At 43.3% G+C, this 16,184-nt stretch overlaps 1 protein-coding gene across 1 annotated transcript in view; it reads left to right on the forward strand.

Moving 5' to 3' along the window:
- Window positions 1-946: 946 nt before the first annotated feature.
- Window positions 947-16,184, forward strand: part of prpf40a (PRP40 pre-mRNA processing factor 40 homolog A) — a 28,786-nt gene continuing 13,548 nt past the window's right edge. Inside the window, exons 1-11 of the mRNA XM_083641647.1 lie at window positions 947-971; window positions 1,683-1,766; window positions 2,973-3,116; window positions 6,262-6,345; window positions 9,316-9,334; window positions 9,454-9,473; window positions 9,596-9,637; window positions 9,804-9,914; window positions 11,134-11,254; window positions 13,270-13,294; window positions 13,792-14,049. Coding sequence (XP_083497773.1) covers window positions 969-971; window positions 1,683-1,766; window positions 2,973-3,116; window positions 6,262-6,345; window positions 9,316-9,334; window positions 9,454-9,473; window positions 9,596-9,637; window positions 9,804-9,914; window positions 11,134-11,254; window positions 13,270-13,294; window positions 13,792-14,049 — 911 coding nt within the window. The 5' untranslated portion in view covers window positions 947-968. The remainder of the gene's footprint in view (window positions 972-1,682; window positions 1,767-2,972; window positions 3,117-6,261; window positions 6,346-9,315; window positions 9,335-9,453; window positions 9,474-9,595; window positions 9,638-9,803; window positions 9,915-11,133; window positions 11,255-13,269; window positions 13,295-13,791; window positions 14,050-16,184) is intronic.

Here is a 16,184-nt window from a genome sequence, read left to right on the forward strand (position 1 = left end):
GAGATTCAAGACAACATAAGCAGTGTGAATGACACTTAGAGAGGTAAAAAGCCTAGATTGACCACTTTCTAATTCCCCACTCTCTGGGCTTGTTCCAGCAGCCACATATATATCAAGAATTGGAAAATCACAACCTGTTCTACAAATTATCTCCAATACACCAAGGTCATGTGTTGTGTCTGAACACCAGCTACTCCAGCATCTAAAATTGGCACCTATGTCAGTCGCTGGACTAATGTCACACATTCATAGCTTTGTAAGAAAGAAAGAAAGAAAGAAAGAAAGAAAGAATGGAAGGTTATGAACAAGGCAGTGAGAATATGTGGAGTTCAGAGCAAATCAGAGGATCATAAAATCTACTAAATGTATCATTAAATTAGTTAAGTTAGATTTAATGACATTTTAAGCATTTTACAACTAACATTTTAGTTGGACAAACCTGGAGTAGACTATATAAATGTGCAGAAATTATGGCAAATTCATTTTCTTGTGATTTCCAAATTAGATGTATTATATTTTTGGACTATATTTTAGCACATTTCTATTTCTCTGAAAGGCTCAGAGTGTGGGACCACTTGGGGTCCTTTTTTTGGGGGGGGGGGGGGGGGGGGTTAACAATTCACCAACAAATTGATGAATTGTTAAACTTCACCTTTGTAGTGACTGTTAGGGACTGTTTTGGTCATAGCAGTTCCACACCGTTATCTCTCTACATAGAGTCATCGTCCATCATATCCACCATCATATCACAAAATCATATATAACAGGAAAAATATCCTCAGATTTGAGTCTGAGACAAAACATCATCAAATGGGTTTCAGAATAGCGCATTTCTGCACAATGGCTGCGCAGAATGAAGCGACAGATACGTTACCTTTGACCTTTCCGCATTGGGAGGAAAACGAACCAATCGCGTTGCTCGTTGTTGTGGGGTGACCAAGTTCCTTGGATGCTCGCCTCTCGTCAACATGGTGAGTGCAGCTTTTTCAAAAGAATCGTTTTTTACAGTTAACCACTGGTCAGAAATGTTCAAAGGTTTCTGCGTAAATTACGTCCCTTCTGTTACTGGCTGCCTTTCTGTTCCCCAGCGACTCTATCAATGATACCGTATTGTAGAAAACGACGGGTTAGCCAGAGTGTGTTAGCATTTGGCTAAATTAGCGGCAATGTACAGTCTGTTAGCGGCATCACAGCTACACATAATGGTCGTGGTTCAGACTACGTCTTGGAATGTTAAATGTTATTGTTGGTAGCTAGTAAGCGATAGCTACCCCCCCCCCCCACACACACACACCGTTACATTTCTATGCTAACATCCCATAGCAGGTGTTATCGTATGAATATTCGCCACCAGAATTTAGACAGAGTCCATGGCTAAATGAATCAATGGTCAATGGGATTTCAACAGGTTAGCATTAACATACAGAGCTGCTACCTAGGCTTTTTCATAAACCGTGTTAATAATATCAGAAGTCATTTAGGGAAATAGACGAACAGTAACGTTAACGACCAAGAGTTCAGTTTGATTTTTAACGTTGCTACCCACTGTTCGTTAGCGTGCCAACGACATGTAATGGTAAGTTGCTGAAGTAAGCACGCTGCAGTGCTAACTATACTATTCATCATCACACCAATGTTTGCTCTCCATAACTAAACCCTCCGTGCTCTCTTGTTTATGGCAGTCTTCATCGGAGGCGAATAATGGGCCGAGCCAGGCGCCACCTTACCCAGGTGTCGTCCCCCCTTCAGGGATGCCTCCCCCCTTTGTAAGTTGGTGACAGCACGATGTGAGAGTGATGGCTACATGCACAACTTCTTTACTTCCTGAAATTAGTACAGCTTCTTTATTTCCTGTCCTACACTATTGGATGAACTGATTAATCAAGTGTGCCTGATCATTGTTGTGACTGCAGCACACCTGACATTAACTCATTGAGTGCCAGCCACTTTTGGAGAACGGACGCTCCCAGTGCCAGAGTTTCAGAGCGTTTTCAGTGATTTCTCGAGGCCCACAGAATATTGTGTGATATTACTATGTAAACACCGAACACGCCCAAAGAACGATGAGACTCTCTTCTATCATCTGCAAAAAAAAGTTTATTGATACCATTTTCCGTTCTTTAGTTATGAGCCGGAGAAGATAGGTTGTTTTGAGCAAAAAGAGACGTTTCAAATTAGAACCTGAGATATTCCGCCTTTTGTGAAATTAAGCATTTCAAGCACATTCACTGAGTCTGAAGCTAATATTTTCTGATGTAGTGACGTGGTGTAGTTGTGTGGTGCCCTGCGTGCCCCACCCCCCTCTCCCCCTCTCAGCTGCAAACTCCTCCCCACACTAACACACAGCCTCACGCACCCAGTCTATTTTCGGAGCGCTCCGTTTTTGTGCGCCGGCTCCCAGCGCGACACGGAAAAGCCAAACCGGACTGCTGAGAAAGGTTTGGCCCTTCGGCGTCGGGTGCTGCCTTTCTGGCGGCTAATCGTGTGGAGAAACTATGCAGACAGACAGACAGAGGCAGAGGGGCTCAGTTGTGGGCGCGGATTGACTGCTGTTCGCAGCCAACGTCAGCTGCAGCCAGAGCCATCTATATGGCTCTGGCTGCAGCATGAGCGATTTCTCTTTCATCACGGGGCTTTTTCCTGCTGTTTTCCGGACCTTTCTCTAATCTGGAGAGCACTGTCGCCACCTAATGACTCCGTAAAATAGGTTATACACCTTCAATAGCTACAATATTTTTATAGGAGATGTAATCACTAATCGAATTGACGACGATTGTCGTCATTGGCACAAATGTGAGTTAATCTCATCCAATAGTGATGACAGGAAATAAAGAAGCTGTACTAATTTCAGGAAGTTGTGCATGTAGCCCATTACTACACACATAGCTACTAGGTTTTTAACGTTAAAGCTCACCATCAAAAGTTCCATCCAGTCCAATGTTGTATTTTTATCTCCCTCCCCTTTGGTGTAGATGGGACCACCAGGGATGCCGCCTCATTACCCTCCCATGGGAATGCCCCCTATGGGACAGCGACCACCTAACATGACTCCTATGCCCCCTGGTATGATGCCCCCTGGTATGATGCCACCTATAGGGGGGCCTCCAATGGCACAGGTGAGCTTTGCAGAAAACTTAATCCAAGTCTGAGGCTCGGTAAAAGTTTTTATTGGACTTCTCTTAATATTTGGGGTGTGAGCACTGAGCAGGCAGGTTTTCTTTAGCCTCCACCTTACAAGATACAATTTATACTTTTTATTTGGTTTCAGTACAGCTTATTATATAAGCTCTGCAACATGCTCCTCCCACTTTTTTTCCTGCAGCTAGTGGGTGATCAAGGATTTAACATTTGTAGGCCAAATAATAATGCTGACTGCAAGTTGATGACATGTTTTTATGGGAGGTGGTTGGTTAGGTTATTGGATGGTTAGGCACCAATCTAGTTTAACCCTCGTCTGTCTTCTCGTCGACCATGCACCTGTTGTCCTCCCGGCTCAAATGGACCCGGTCTGGTTTGACTGTTTATGAAGCAAGCATAAAGTATACATTCAGGCGGTGTCTCGTCATAGACACGTGATCAAGCGGTCAGCATGGAGGAAATCCTCCCGTTCTCCCCATTCAGCATAGTTAGCATTTAGCTGATGGCCCAGCCCAGGCAGACAGGATTGGGGATTCAACCCACGCAGTAAATGCACATCTGAACAGACATCTATGTACCTGCTCTTGAATCCCCAATCCTTTAGTGTAGAGAGCCAGCCCTTTGAGATATTTGGGGGGTTTCCCCCACTGCCCCCTTGGCCTTCGATCCACCTTCCCGCGGGTTACCATTTTAAACAGACGTTGATTTGGGGCTGATACTACCTCCACTGCCGGAACAAAAGGTGTAACAAAATGACTCCCCATTCTGTCCTTGTGACTTTTAAACAGGAGGTGAGGCGTAATGATGCCGCAACGATCGCGGCTTTCACAGGCTGTGTAAAAGGGACTAACGATAGCGGAAGTAAAGTTTTGTGGGCGTTTCCACACAGGCCGACTGCATCTATAAATAATCACTCAATTCTGTGTTGCACCTTTCTAGCCCACTTCATTCCAAACCATTACCAGCATTTTTATTCTTCCTATTGGAATTTATGGTCAATAGACCTCATTTACATGAAAATATACATTTTCTTTTATAAAAATACAAATAAAAAAAGAGAGAGCGAGAAAAAGGCAGACATTTTGAATTTTAAAGATCAGAAGCACATGTGTTGATGGATACTGTTTTGAAACTATTTCAATTTTTTTAATGGCAGCAAATAATCACACCTGTTCTCTGCGTCAAATTGACCCGGTCTGGTTTGACTGTTTATGACTATGAGCACCATGAAGTATACATTTTCACCCAGTTCTGTGTTACACCTTTTTAGCAACTTCATTCCAACCCATTAAAACTAATTTAAACTTCCTATAGGAATGTATGATCAATATACCTCATTTGCATCAAATTAAACTATACCTTCTTTTTCAGTTAAAAAAAAAATCGAAATTATGAATTATTTCTGAGTATAGTTAAAGATCAGAGGCACATAATGGTATTTGTCAAAGTTTAGTTGGGATACTGTTTTGAAACCATTTCAATTTCATTGTATTGTTGGCGTTTTATTCATAAATAATCACACCTGTTGTTCTGGTTTGACTGTTTATATAAAAACACCATGAAGCATACATTTTCACCTAGTTCTGTGTTACACCTTTTTAGCAACACCACTCCAAGCCATTACCACCATTTTATGCTTTCTATTGGAACTCATGGTCAATAGAGCACATTTACATGAAATCATACTTTTTTGTGTATAATTGTTGATTAATTTGCATTACATACACTAGCAGGGATGGGCAGCCATGTGTGATGGAGGACAGGTTGTTGTTCCAACCAAAGACTACAGCAGCTGATTTCCTCCCTCTGCTTGAAGATGTGCTGATCAGTGAAATTGGCTTCTGTCCACTTTAGTTGAAGGAAAACCTGCAGAGACTCAGCCCTCTGTGGCACATGGCTGCTAGGGGTGGGGGGGGAATCGATACAGCATAGTATCGCGATATTTTGTGGCAATATATCGTATCGAAGGCCAAGTATCGTGATATTTTATTATCCAAAATGTCACGTGCATGCAACATTTATGGCAGGTTTTTAGGATGGTTTTGGTCAGTCTGTCTGCTTGACAATCCCATTTTACTGCAATAAAAATGATTGAAGTGAGATGAACAGACTGGCGGTATTTTGCGCATACAAACACTGCAGGAACATGTCCACACAGATAGAAGTTAGACAGTGCTGTGTGTACAGCTGGTTTAATGAGACACAAACAAGACAGAAGTGCTAATAAACAGCATTTTCCTACTATTTTAACTGCTGATGCGTGGAGCAGCCATCTTGGATTTTTGAGGTTGGGGCTGCTGAGGCTCCTCTGAGTTCAGCAGAGAAAACCAGAGCACAGGTGACGTCACCATCGGAGCTCATGACCTTTGAACACCACATTATTCCTGTTTTAACGGAACGGCCCATTAGTTCTCCTTTAAGGTGTTCAGAGGAAGACACCTGTGCTGTTTATTTTCTTTTATTTGATTTTAGTTTATTTGATTTGATTTGATTTTTTCTTTGCCCACAAATTGTGCCATGCTAGCTGTCGTTTCACAGTTCCAACAAATATGCTGCTGTCACTCCCATTCACCATCGCATTATCCCGCCATAGTCTGTGGTATATATACTATCAATGTCTGTGGTACATAGTGTGTAGGCTATTTTTAGCGCAGGTTGGACTATACCACTTGGGCTGGAAAGAGGGTGCAGCAATCCAAATGCAACAATGTAGACAGAAGATATTTTACTTAAGTCTTTAATTAAATGTTAGATTGCAAAGATTGAGAGATTGAAGATCAAATATTAGATTTGTACAAACATTTTAGTTTTAAAAGGGGTGAATCTGCCTAACTTGCCTAATGGAGTAGCCAGTGGTGATCCCATTCTACATATAAAAAGGCCTGATGTGGTGGCAGTGTGGGGTGTCAGCTGCCAGCGTCACTAGGTGGTGAGGTGAGGGACTGCAGTTTGGCACAGGCTCAGTGGACTGTGTATGTCCCCCCCCCCCCTCCAAGTCACACATAGCCTTTCCACTCAGGCGCCCACACACCCTGTCTCACACTTTCTTAATACCCCTGCCTGCACCCAAGTGCTATGGAAATGAGCGGGTCACTGAATATTTCATGACGCTTCTTTTATTAGATGCCAGGCATGATGCCACCCATGATGCCTGGGATGATGATGCCTCCTCGCATGCCAGCTGCGGCGATGCAACCAGCAGGACCGGTAACTCTCCTCACTTTCTCTCTCTCGCATCAGTGCTCTGTTTCACACTTCATCAAAATAGTCTGCAATCTGTCAGGTGAGAACCTCAGCATTGGCACAACTAAGATAACACTGCAAACTGAGTGTTTGTACTGTACTGATGTAGGCCTATGAAACTTTTAATATCACAGTATTCAGTATTACAGAGGATTAGACAGCTGAGCTGTGATATATATACCCCTGTAATTTGGATATAAATATACAATACATATATGTATGATACAAGTTTGGAGTGAGATATTCGTAGAAATCAAATGAAGCTGCTTAGTTGTAATGAAACATCTTAAAGATGTCATTAATACAGGGTATGATTAAAATGAAAGTGAATATATGTGTAGCTACTAGCTATATGAAGATCATGTCCCTTAACACGTTCACTGCCATTGACGAGATATCTCGTCTTAAAAAATCCAACGGTTGACTGCCAATGACGAGATATCTCGTCTTAAAAAAAAAAAAAAATTTTGACGGTGGGACGTGGATCAACGCCCCCCACGTCTCCTATAAAAATATTGGAGCCACCGAACGTGTACAACCCATTCCACCGACCCACTAAGTGGCGACAGTGCTCTCCAGACTAGAAAAAGCCGAGCCAAAACTGCAGGGGAACGCGCGAGGAAACCATTCTCTCATACTGTAAAATGGATTGGCGAAAACGCTTTCGCTTTCGCGCATTATCGCGCTGGGAGCTGGCGGTGGGGGATTGCAAATTTGCATAATAGATTATGCGTGCAACACACTTTGAAACACCCGCAGAAAGCCCACAATCGCACGCAGCTTCATTGCAGCTGAGCTCACAACCGAAACGACTCATGCAGACTCGCCCAAAGAGCAGCCGCCAGCAGCCAGGCAGCACAGACAGGCAGAGCCTCGCTTGTGACAAACGCTGCAAAGCCACCAGAGACACACCCACGGAGGGAGGAGTTTGAAGGAGAGGGGGGTTTCCTGCTGCTATGGAGGAAATTACTGTTCAAAACTATTGTTTAGATGTCTGACGTCTTACGCCAAAAATAAATGGTTAAAGTGACTGTTCTATCGAATTTCACAAAAAGCCATTTATCTCAGAATAAATTTTCAGACGCTGAAACCATGCTGTATTCTACTGCTAATGCCTACATAACTACTAACTCTACAAACTAACTCTTTTAGACAGAGAAAGCACACATTCTATTAGTTCTTTTGAGATCATTTGTGTTCACAAAATCTTAGCAGAAAAGAATCCTCGGCTCTTGAAAGATGAGCCAGAATCCTCAAAAAAAAAACTTGGCAGAACCTACCTACAGTATTGAATAGGGGTGGGACAAAATATCGATACTCACGGTATCGCGATATTTCCACTTGCGATACGTTATCGATACACTGGCACCAAGTATCGATATGTTTATTAAAAAAAAAAAAAAAAAAAAATTTTTTTTTTTTTTTTTTTTTTTAATAAACAGGCTAAAATATTATGCTGTGTGTGGTAGTTCAAACATAGTTTCAAGTTGACGTTTATTTATGTTTGTAGTTGAAACAAAAACATAAATACTGTAGGCTACTGAATGGAAATGTTTGATCATTAATATCTACTTTTAGAAATTATATAGGTAGGTAGGTTATATAGGTTTTCTTGTTTTAATAATAATAATAAAAAGACTTAATGTGTAACTTTTCCTCCGTGGTATCGAAAATGGTATGAGTGAGTGAGTGAACTCTGAGAGAGTTCATGTCAATTCTGCTAATAAATACATAATACCTGCTTCTTGCCTTTTAGGGGTATTTTTTTCTCTTCAGTTACACAGGTATCGTGATGTATCGTCTTCCAATATATCGATTATCGCAGTATCGCTGTATCGTGATATATCGTTATCGAGGGCCAAGTATCGTGACGATATCGTATCGTGAGCTACTCAGCGATTCCCACCCCTAGTATTGAAAAAACGGCTGGCAGTGAATGTGTTAAGTGTGTCTGTAATACATACAGTTCTGGGAACGCTTCGGTCCAAATGTGAATCACTAACATAATGATGATCAATGTATTCATCACCTGGGCCCGTCGCTGTCATCCTTGGCATATGGCCAACCTTTGGGTCAACGCTCGTGCTTTGTTTAGAAAGGAACATAATGCATCATGGGACGCCCCCCCCCTTCCCTTTAGGAAGACTATAGAGATGCAAAGTGACGCCTGCTTCAGCGCTGTACCAGAGATTTTCATCCGCCATTCATTTTCCCATAGACATTTCATAAAATGCGTATAAAAATAGTTTTACTTGTTCAAACCAAACGTTTCAGCTATATTTAGAATTGGGAGAGACCATAGAACATTTCACTCGGACCCAAAAAAAATAAATAATAAAAATAATATTTTCTTTAAATAGGCAATTTCTTTTACGTTTTGGTCCGATTGAAATGTTATGTGGTCTCTCCTGTTTTTAAATATAACTGAACTGGTTGGTTTGAACAAGTAAAACAATTTTTATAAGCATTTTACGAAATGTCTATGGGAAAATAAATGGCGGATGAAAATCTCTGGTACAGTGCTGAAGCAGGAAGTAGGCGGTCACTTTGCCTCTCTATATTGGTGTTCTGCCCATTTTTGCACCATGACCAGAACCAAGTCTATCCTGTTTGTGTGAACTGTTTTGTTTGGTTACTGGAGAGTAATTAAATTATTCAAAATTGCATCTCTGATGTATGAAGTATTTTGACAGCAGCCAGATGCCGTTATACATCATCTTATCAACACAAGCATATATTTGCATGTTGAGAGTTTTGCGCTCATTAAGAAAACCTTCTCAAGTGTGATTTATTGTAACACTGGAATTGATGCGTCTTGCAGATAAGTTCATTATTCAGTGGTAATGAGGAGTTGATGTAGACTTCCAGCAGCGTGAATGTGTCCCAGTGTTGATATGGTATTAATTTTCCTTAATCAAATGGTCTCTTCCGCAGCCTGGTGTGGACTCCACAGGTGAGACCATTCATTGTCTACTCTTATCTAGACTCTACTCACAAATCATATTCTGGGTTATTATTTTCTGTTCTCCAGAAGTATCTGATTTATGCTGATTTATCTTTTTATCCCAACAGCGCCTGCACCTGGGACAGTTGTAAGTCTAACCTCATTTTCCTTTCTACACAGTAACTTCAGGTGCCCAAGTTACACAGTGCCGTGCTGTCCTTCCTGTAATTGTAGTCGATCAACCTTGTCTTCTGTTCTTTTGTCCTGCAGAGTACCACAAATGGATCTTCACAGGAAGAACAACCAAAGAAGGTTTGTGCACAAGAGAGCTAGATCATATACACACTTTAAATATTCATTAGGGTAACCCTGGTAACCCATTTAAAATACAGACATAGGTCAGTTTGTTTTTTAAACAAAACACTTCATTTAATAACCCAGAGCAGCTGATTGATCTGTTTGTTCTTGTCCTCCTCAGAAGTCCCTGTGGACAGAGCATAAATCTCTGGATGGAAAGACCTATTATTACAATACAGAGAGCAAACAGTCCACCTGGGAGAAACCGGATGATCTCAAATCTCCCGTCGAGGTACAAACATTTAAGCTGTGTTCACACCCACATATTTATTTGTCTCTCTGTCGCTCGATTCAACCCTTTGGAGTCGCTCTGTTTAAATCGCTCGTCAACAGGCACACGAATTGACGGACATCTGGGGGCTATAACGTTATGTAATGTCATGATGTTTGTCCACTACGAGCCACCGTAGTTGTTTACAAGCTAAGCCTATCAGCGTGCTCCTAACGCAAGCTCCATACCGGTAGTACAGGCTTCACTTCATGTCAGCTGTCAGCTGTCAGCCTGTCAATGAGCTGTCAATGCGGTTTGTTGCCACACAATAAACCAGCGGTTTGATCCTTGACTCACTCTCACACGGCAGCCAATCAGCGTTGAACAGCGAGCGACTGATGGCAGCGAAATTTTGCTCGAGTTGGGATATTTCATCTGGGGCGACGAGCGAATTTTCGCCCTATCGCTCTGTCTCTGTCGCTCGGACGGCCATCGATTTTTCTCCCGGGCGAATATACGCTCAATCGCTCGTTTGCATTGACTTTGTATGTAAACTCGATGCCAGCGAAAAACTTTAATAGGTCGGTGTGAACGCACCTTTATTACTTCTGTCACGTGTATATATTAATTCTCGTGTTCAGATCAACGTTTATTTTTATGGGAATCTTAACATCTGTATGGTTATGGGCGTCCGGCTAGTGCAGCGGTAGATTCCCTGCCTACCAACACGAGGGTCGCGGGTTCGAGCCCCCGTGTTACCTCCGGATTGATCGGACGTTCCTCGCTATCAGGTGCAAAGAACCGGCAGGCGACTGCACATGGATCAGAGGAAGATGGGCTAATTTACAACTCTCCCCAGATGGGCAGAGGGGGTGGAGCAACGACGGGGACAGCAGGTGGAATTGGCCAAGTACAATTGGGAGAAAAATGTGGATCCAAAAACAAACATCTGTGTTGTTATTTCACTCTGTCATCATAACTTCATATGTTCCCATCTACTTGTGTTGTTATTTCACTCTGTCATAACTTCATATGTTCCCATCTACTTGTGTTGTTATTTCACTCTGTCATAACTTCATATGTTCCCATCTACTTGTGTTGTTATTTCACTCTGTCATAACTTCATATGTTCCCATCTACTTGTGTTGTTATTTCACTCTGTCATAACTTCATATGTTCCCATCTACTTGTGTTGTTATTTCACTCTGTCATAACTTCATATGTTCCCATCTACTTGCAGCAAATGCTGTCTAAATGCCCTTGGAAGGAGTACAAGTCAGACACGGGGAAGCCTTATTATTACAACTCCCAGACCAAGGAGTCCAGATGGACCAAACCCAAAGAACTGGAGGATCTGGAAGGTAAAGAGCTGCTGACTGAAGCTGACGAGCCTGTTGTGAAAAAGACAGTAGCGCAGCGTGAATGTAATACTAGACTAGACGGTGTTCTAATCTCTGTCTGGATAAAGCCTTAAGGCCATGGCACACCAATCAAACATTCTCAAACAAACACCAACAAACACCAACAGACAATTGTCTGTGAATGTTGGCAGATGTTGGAGATTGTTTGAAAGCATGGCACACCGACCAAACATATTCAGCACAACAGTCCCAAACATGTAAAAAAGAAACACCAGAAAAATAGAAACTGCACTGTGTTACAGCACATAGAAGATGGCTCAGACTGACAAAGTTAGTTATACATCTGTCGAGTAATACAATGATACACCCAGTTTATTTCTTTTGTAGCGACAGATGGCCATAAACGCCACACTCACGTGACGCTTCTTGAGAGAGAGGTGAGGTAACTGCATCTTTCTGCAGACTTTATCGAGGGACCTTGAAGGCGTCATGTGACAGGCAACACTAGTTAAAGCCTGGAAGTCCTGCTCATGGCCGCTGCAACAGTGTTTTCTCTGCTATCAACCTGGTTAATCTCGCTATATTCTTCACCACAGCGGGTCATTACCCGCTGTGCACTTAATCGTGCACTAGTTCTGCATAAGCACCTGCAGCTCTCTCCTTATTTTACTGACGTTCTCAGTGATCACACGGCTGTTTACATGTGTTTCTGAACGGCTAGCTAGTTATTAGCATAGCTCGCTGTTAGCCGTCATGGATGTTCTCTCTCTCCCTCATTATGTAACCTTGCTGCGCATAACATTACTTATTTGCGGGAGTGCATGGGAGAAGTCTCCCGCTAGTGTTGTTGATGCCCAGTGTGATGGCACATGGTTGGCAGAGAAACGTATGTTTGCTGCGTCGCGTGTAACGTTAATTTAGAGGAGGCTCTGCCTCTGACCAGACAACCGCATGCATGAGCTCCGTTTCCATGGATACGCGACTGAAAACATGGGAAGTTACCAGACAACAGCGAACAGCGAACAACGCCGGATTGAACAAGTCGAATCCTGGCAAACATGACAGAACATCGCCGAACACGAACAGACAAGGAAAGACAGCTATGGCACACCAAACGAACATTTGTCTTTGTTCGTGTTTGTTCGTGTTTGTTTGTGTTTGTTTGAGAATGTTCGTTTGGTGTGCCATGGGCTTTAAAAAACCATGATGAGTGTCTGTCTGTCCGCTGGTCTGTTTGACTGATAATACCATGCATTGGTTTTGAGCGGCAAACACAGGAAGCACAACACAGCTGGCTCCTTCAGTGCATTTCTCTCTGTGCTTTTCTCTCATCTGCAACGTGCTGTGAAATGAAAGCAAGTACCTTAACAGCCATCTAACCCTAACAAGTACCCTAACCCTAACAAGTACCTTAACAGCCATCTAACCCTAACAAGTACCTTAACAGCCATCTAACCCTAACAAGTACCCTAACCCTAACAAGTACCTTAACCCTAACAGTAACAAGTACCTTAACAGCCATCTAACCCTAACAAGTACCCTAACCCTAACAAGTACCTTAACCCTAACAGTAACAAGTACCTTAACAGCCATCTAACCCTAACAAGTACCCTAACCCTAACAAGTACCTTAACCCTAACAGTAACAAGTACCTTAACAGCCATCTAACCCTAACAAGTACCCTAACCCTAACAAGTACCTTAACCCTAACAGTAACAAGTACCTTAACAGCCATCTAACCCTAACAAGTACCCTAACCCTAACAAGTACCTTAACAGCCATCTAACCCTAACAAGTACCCTAACCCTAACAAGTACCTTAACCCTAACAGTAACAAGTACCTTAACAGCCATCATACCCTAACAAGTACCTTAACCCTAACAGTAACATGTACCTTAACCCTAACAGTAACAAGTACCCTAACAGTAACAAGTACCTTAACCCTAACAGTAACAAGTACCTTAACCCTAACAGTAACAAGTACCCTAACAGCCATCTCCTTCTCTCTATTCCAGCCATGATCAAAGCAGAGGAGAATGGGTAAGCACTTACTGTTCATCTTCAGCTACACTGCACCGCTACACTATTGATGACTTTGTCGAAACCCTCATTAAGGACAACACATCCATCGCTTGTTCAAGAAGATTCAAGACAATCATTTCACCTCCATTATATCAATCCTAGTCATGTTTTTACCGCGGCACTGGGCCAGTCGCCCCTGTCAGGGTCATAAGATGGAGAAGTCATGACAGTCAGTCAGTCAGTCAGTCATGGACGTTTAGTGAGTTTAGTGGTTAAAGGGACATAGCTAGGGAGGAAGGTGAGTTGGGATTCGAGGGGTAGGATTAGTGGCTAGGGGGATATGGGTGGGGGAGTGGCTCCATCATCTAAAATGTTTGTGCTTGTTAGAAATGTGCCCGTGTACGAGAGAGCTGAGCCTTTTCCATTCCACGCAGTGACATTGTGCTGTTATTCTAAGTGACATGCCGGTCACGCCGTGTGACTGGGCCCGTCACTCATCATCGCTGTGATTTCAGAACGCTTGAGGCTGCGGCGCCCGGCACCACCCCGCTCCCTGTCCTGCAGGCGGATCCCTCCGCCGCCATGCTAACCGCCATGGAGGCAGAAGCAGCAGCAGCAGCAGCTGCAGCTGCAGCAGCAGCAGCCTCGGTCTCAGAGGAGCACCTGTCCCAAGCGGCCATGCTCCACCACGCAGCTGAGGTCAATGCCGCCGCAGAGCCTCCGCCCGTGGCTGCACCAGAGCCGTCAGCCGCCACGGAGCCAACCGCAGCCAGGTAACATGTCTGACAGACACGTACTGCCACGTACTGCCACGTACTGCCACGTACTGCCACGTACTGCCACGTACTTCCGCCATCTGCAGATGATCAGTTGATCAGTTATGCCATAGCATAACATCATAGGGTTTACTGTCAGCTAAATGTATCGGTGGATACAGAACACAAATCTGCCTTCAGACTTGTTGCTCGTCTACAGAATTGGCTAGATAAGAAATGCAACTACACAGGTTCAGTCCATGGTACACCAAAGTAACTAACTACACAGGTTCAGTCCATGGTGTACCAAAGTAACTAACTACACAGGTTCAGTCCATGGTGTACCAAAGTAACTAACTACACAGGTTCAGTCCATGGTGTACCAAAGTAACTAACTACACAGGTTCAGTCCATGGTGTACCAAAGTAACTAACTACACAGGTTCAGTCCATGGTGTACCAAAGTAACTAACTACACAGGTTCAGCCCATGATGTACCAAAGTAACTAACTACACAGGTTCAGTCCATGGTGTACCAAAGTAACTAACTACACAGGTTCAGTCCATGGTGTACCAAAGTAACTAACTACACAGGTTCAGTCCATGATGTACCAAAGTAACTAACTACACAGGTTCAGTCCATGGTGTACCAAAGTAACTAACTACACAGGTTCAGTCCATGGTGTACCAAAGTAACTACACAGGTTCAGTCCATGGTATACCAAAGTAACTAACTACACAGGTTCAGTCCATGGTGTACCAAAGTAACTAACTACACAGGTTCAGTCCATGGTGTACCAAAGTAACTACACAGGTTCAGTCCATGGTGTACCAAAGTAACTAACTACACAGGTTCAGTCCATGGTGTACCAAAGTAACTACACAGGTTCAGTCCATGGTATACCAAAGTAACTAACTACACAGGTTCAGTCCATGGTATACCAAAGTAACTAACTACACAGGTTCAGTCCATGGTATACCAAAGTAACTAACTACACAGGTTCAGTCCATGGTATACCAAAGTAACTAACTACACAGGTTCAGTCCATGGTATACCAAAGTAACTAACTACACAGGTTCAGTCCATGGTATACCAAAGTAACTAACTACACAGGTTCAGTCCATGGTGTACCAAAGTAACTAACTACACAGGTTCAGTCCATCGATCTTAACACGTTCAGTGCCAGCGACGCCATATGGCGTCATTAGAAATTTACCGTACAGTGCCAGCGACGCCAAATGGCGTCATAACTCCAAATTGTTTTTTTGACGGGGGGGTGTCGATCTAAGCTTCTTACGTCGCCTCTAACAATATTGTAGCTATTGGAGGTCGATAACCTATTTTACAAACCCATTAGGTGGCGACAGCACTGTCCTGATCAGAGAAAAAGGAGCCAAACACACAGAAATAGTCACTGGTGAAAATGAGGAAATCGCATTGCATCCGTCCGTATGCATCGACGTGCCTCCATAAACGAGCACAACGCCAGCTGTGCCCCCAGCAGCAGCATCCGCTGTCACAACTGAGCACTTCCATGTACGCTGCAACAGCACATTCACATAATCAGCATTATTATTCCGAACTGGAAGCATGCCAGCCCGTGACAAACACACGCGGAACCAAAAAGCTGAATGTCGCGCACCATTCACTGTGTGTGCGCAGCAAACTCAGCAGAGACTGAGAGCCACCAGACACATAAGACACACCCAGGAGGCGTGTGCAGTTGAGGGGGGGGGGGGGGGGGAGCACGGAGAGCAGCAGAGCAGCATACACTTCACCCAGACAGACCCAGACATCAGAAAATTAGCTTCAGAGTCAGAGATGTGCTTGAAATGTTTAATTTCACAAAAGGCTCATTATCTCAGCTCGTAGAAAAAAAGGTATGTTTTTCGTTCAATCAAGCTATCTTCTCCGGCTCATAACTAAAGAACGGAAAATGGGATCAATAAACTTTTTTTTGCAGGTGATAGAAGAGAGTCTCATCGTTATTTGTGCGTGTTCAGTGTTTACATAGTAATTATTAAAAAAATTATATGACTGTTTTAAAATGCATTGCGGCCTATGTGGCACAGCAAGCAACCTTTTGCCCAAGGGCCGTGGCACTGAAAGTGTTAATTTCCACTGGGTCACCGCAGGGCTGTGTTCTTTCTTCC

Source organism: Poromitra crassiceps, assembly GCF_964638095.1.
Source record: "Poromitra crassiceps genome assembly, chromosome: 8".
NCBI lineage: Eukaryota > Metazoa > Chordata > Actinopteri > Beryciformes > Melamphaidae > Poromitra > Poromitra crassiceps.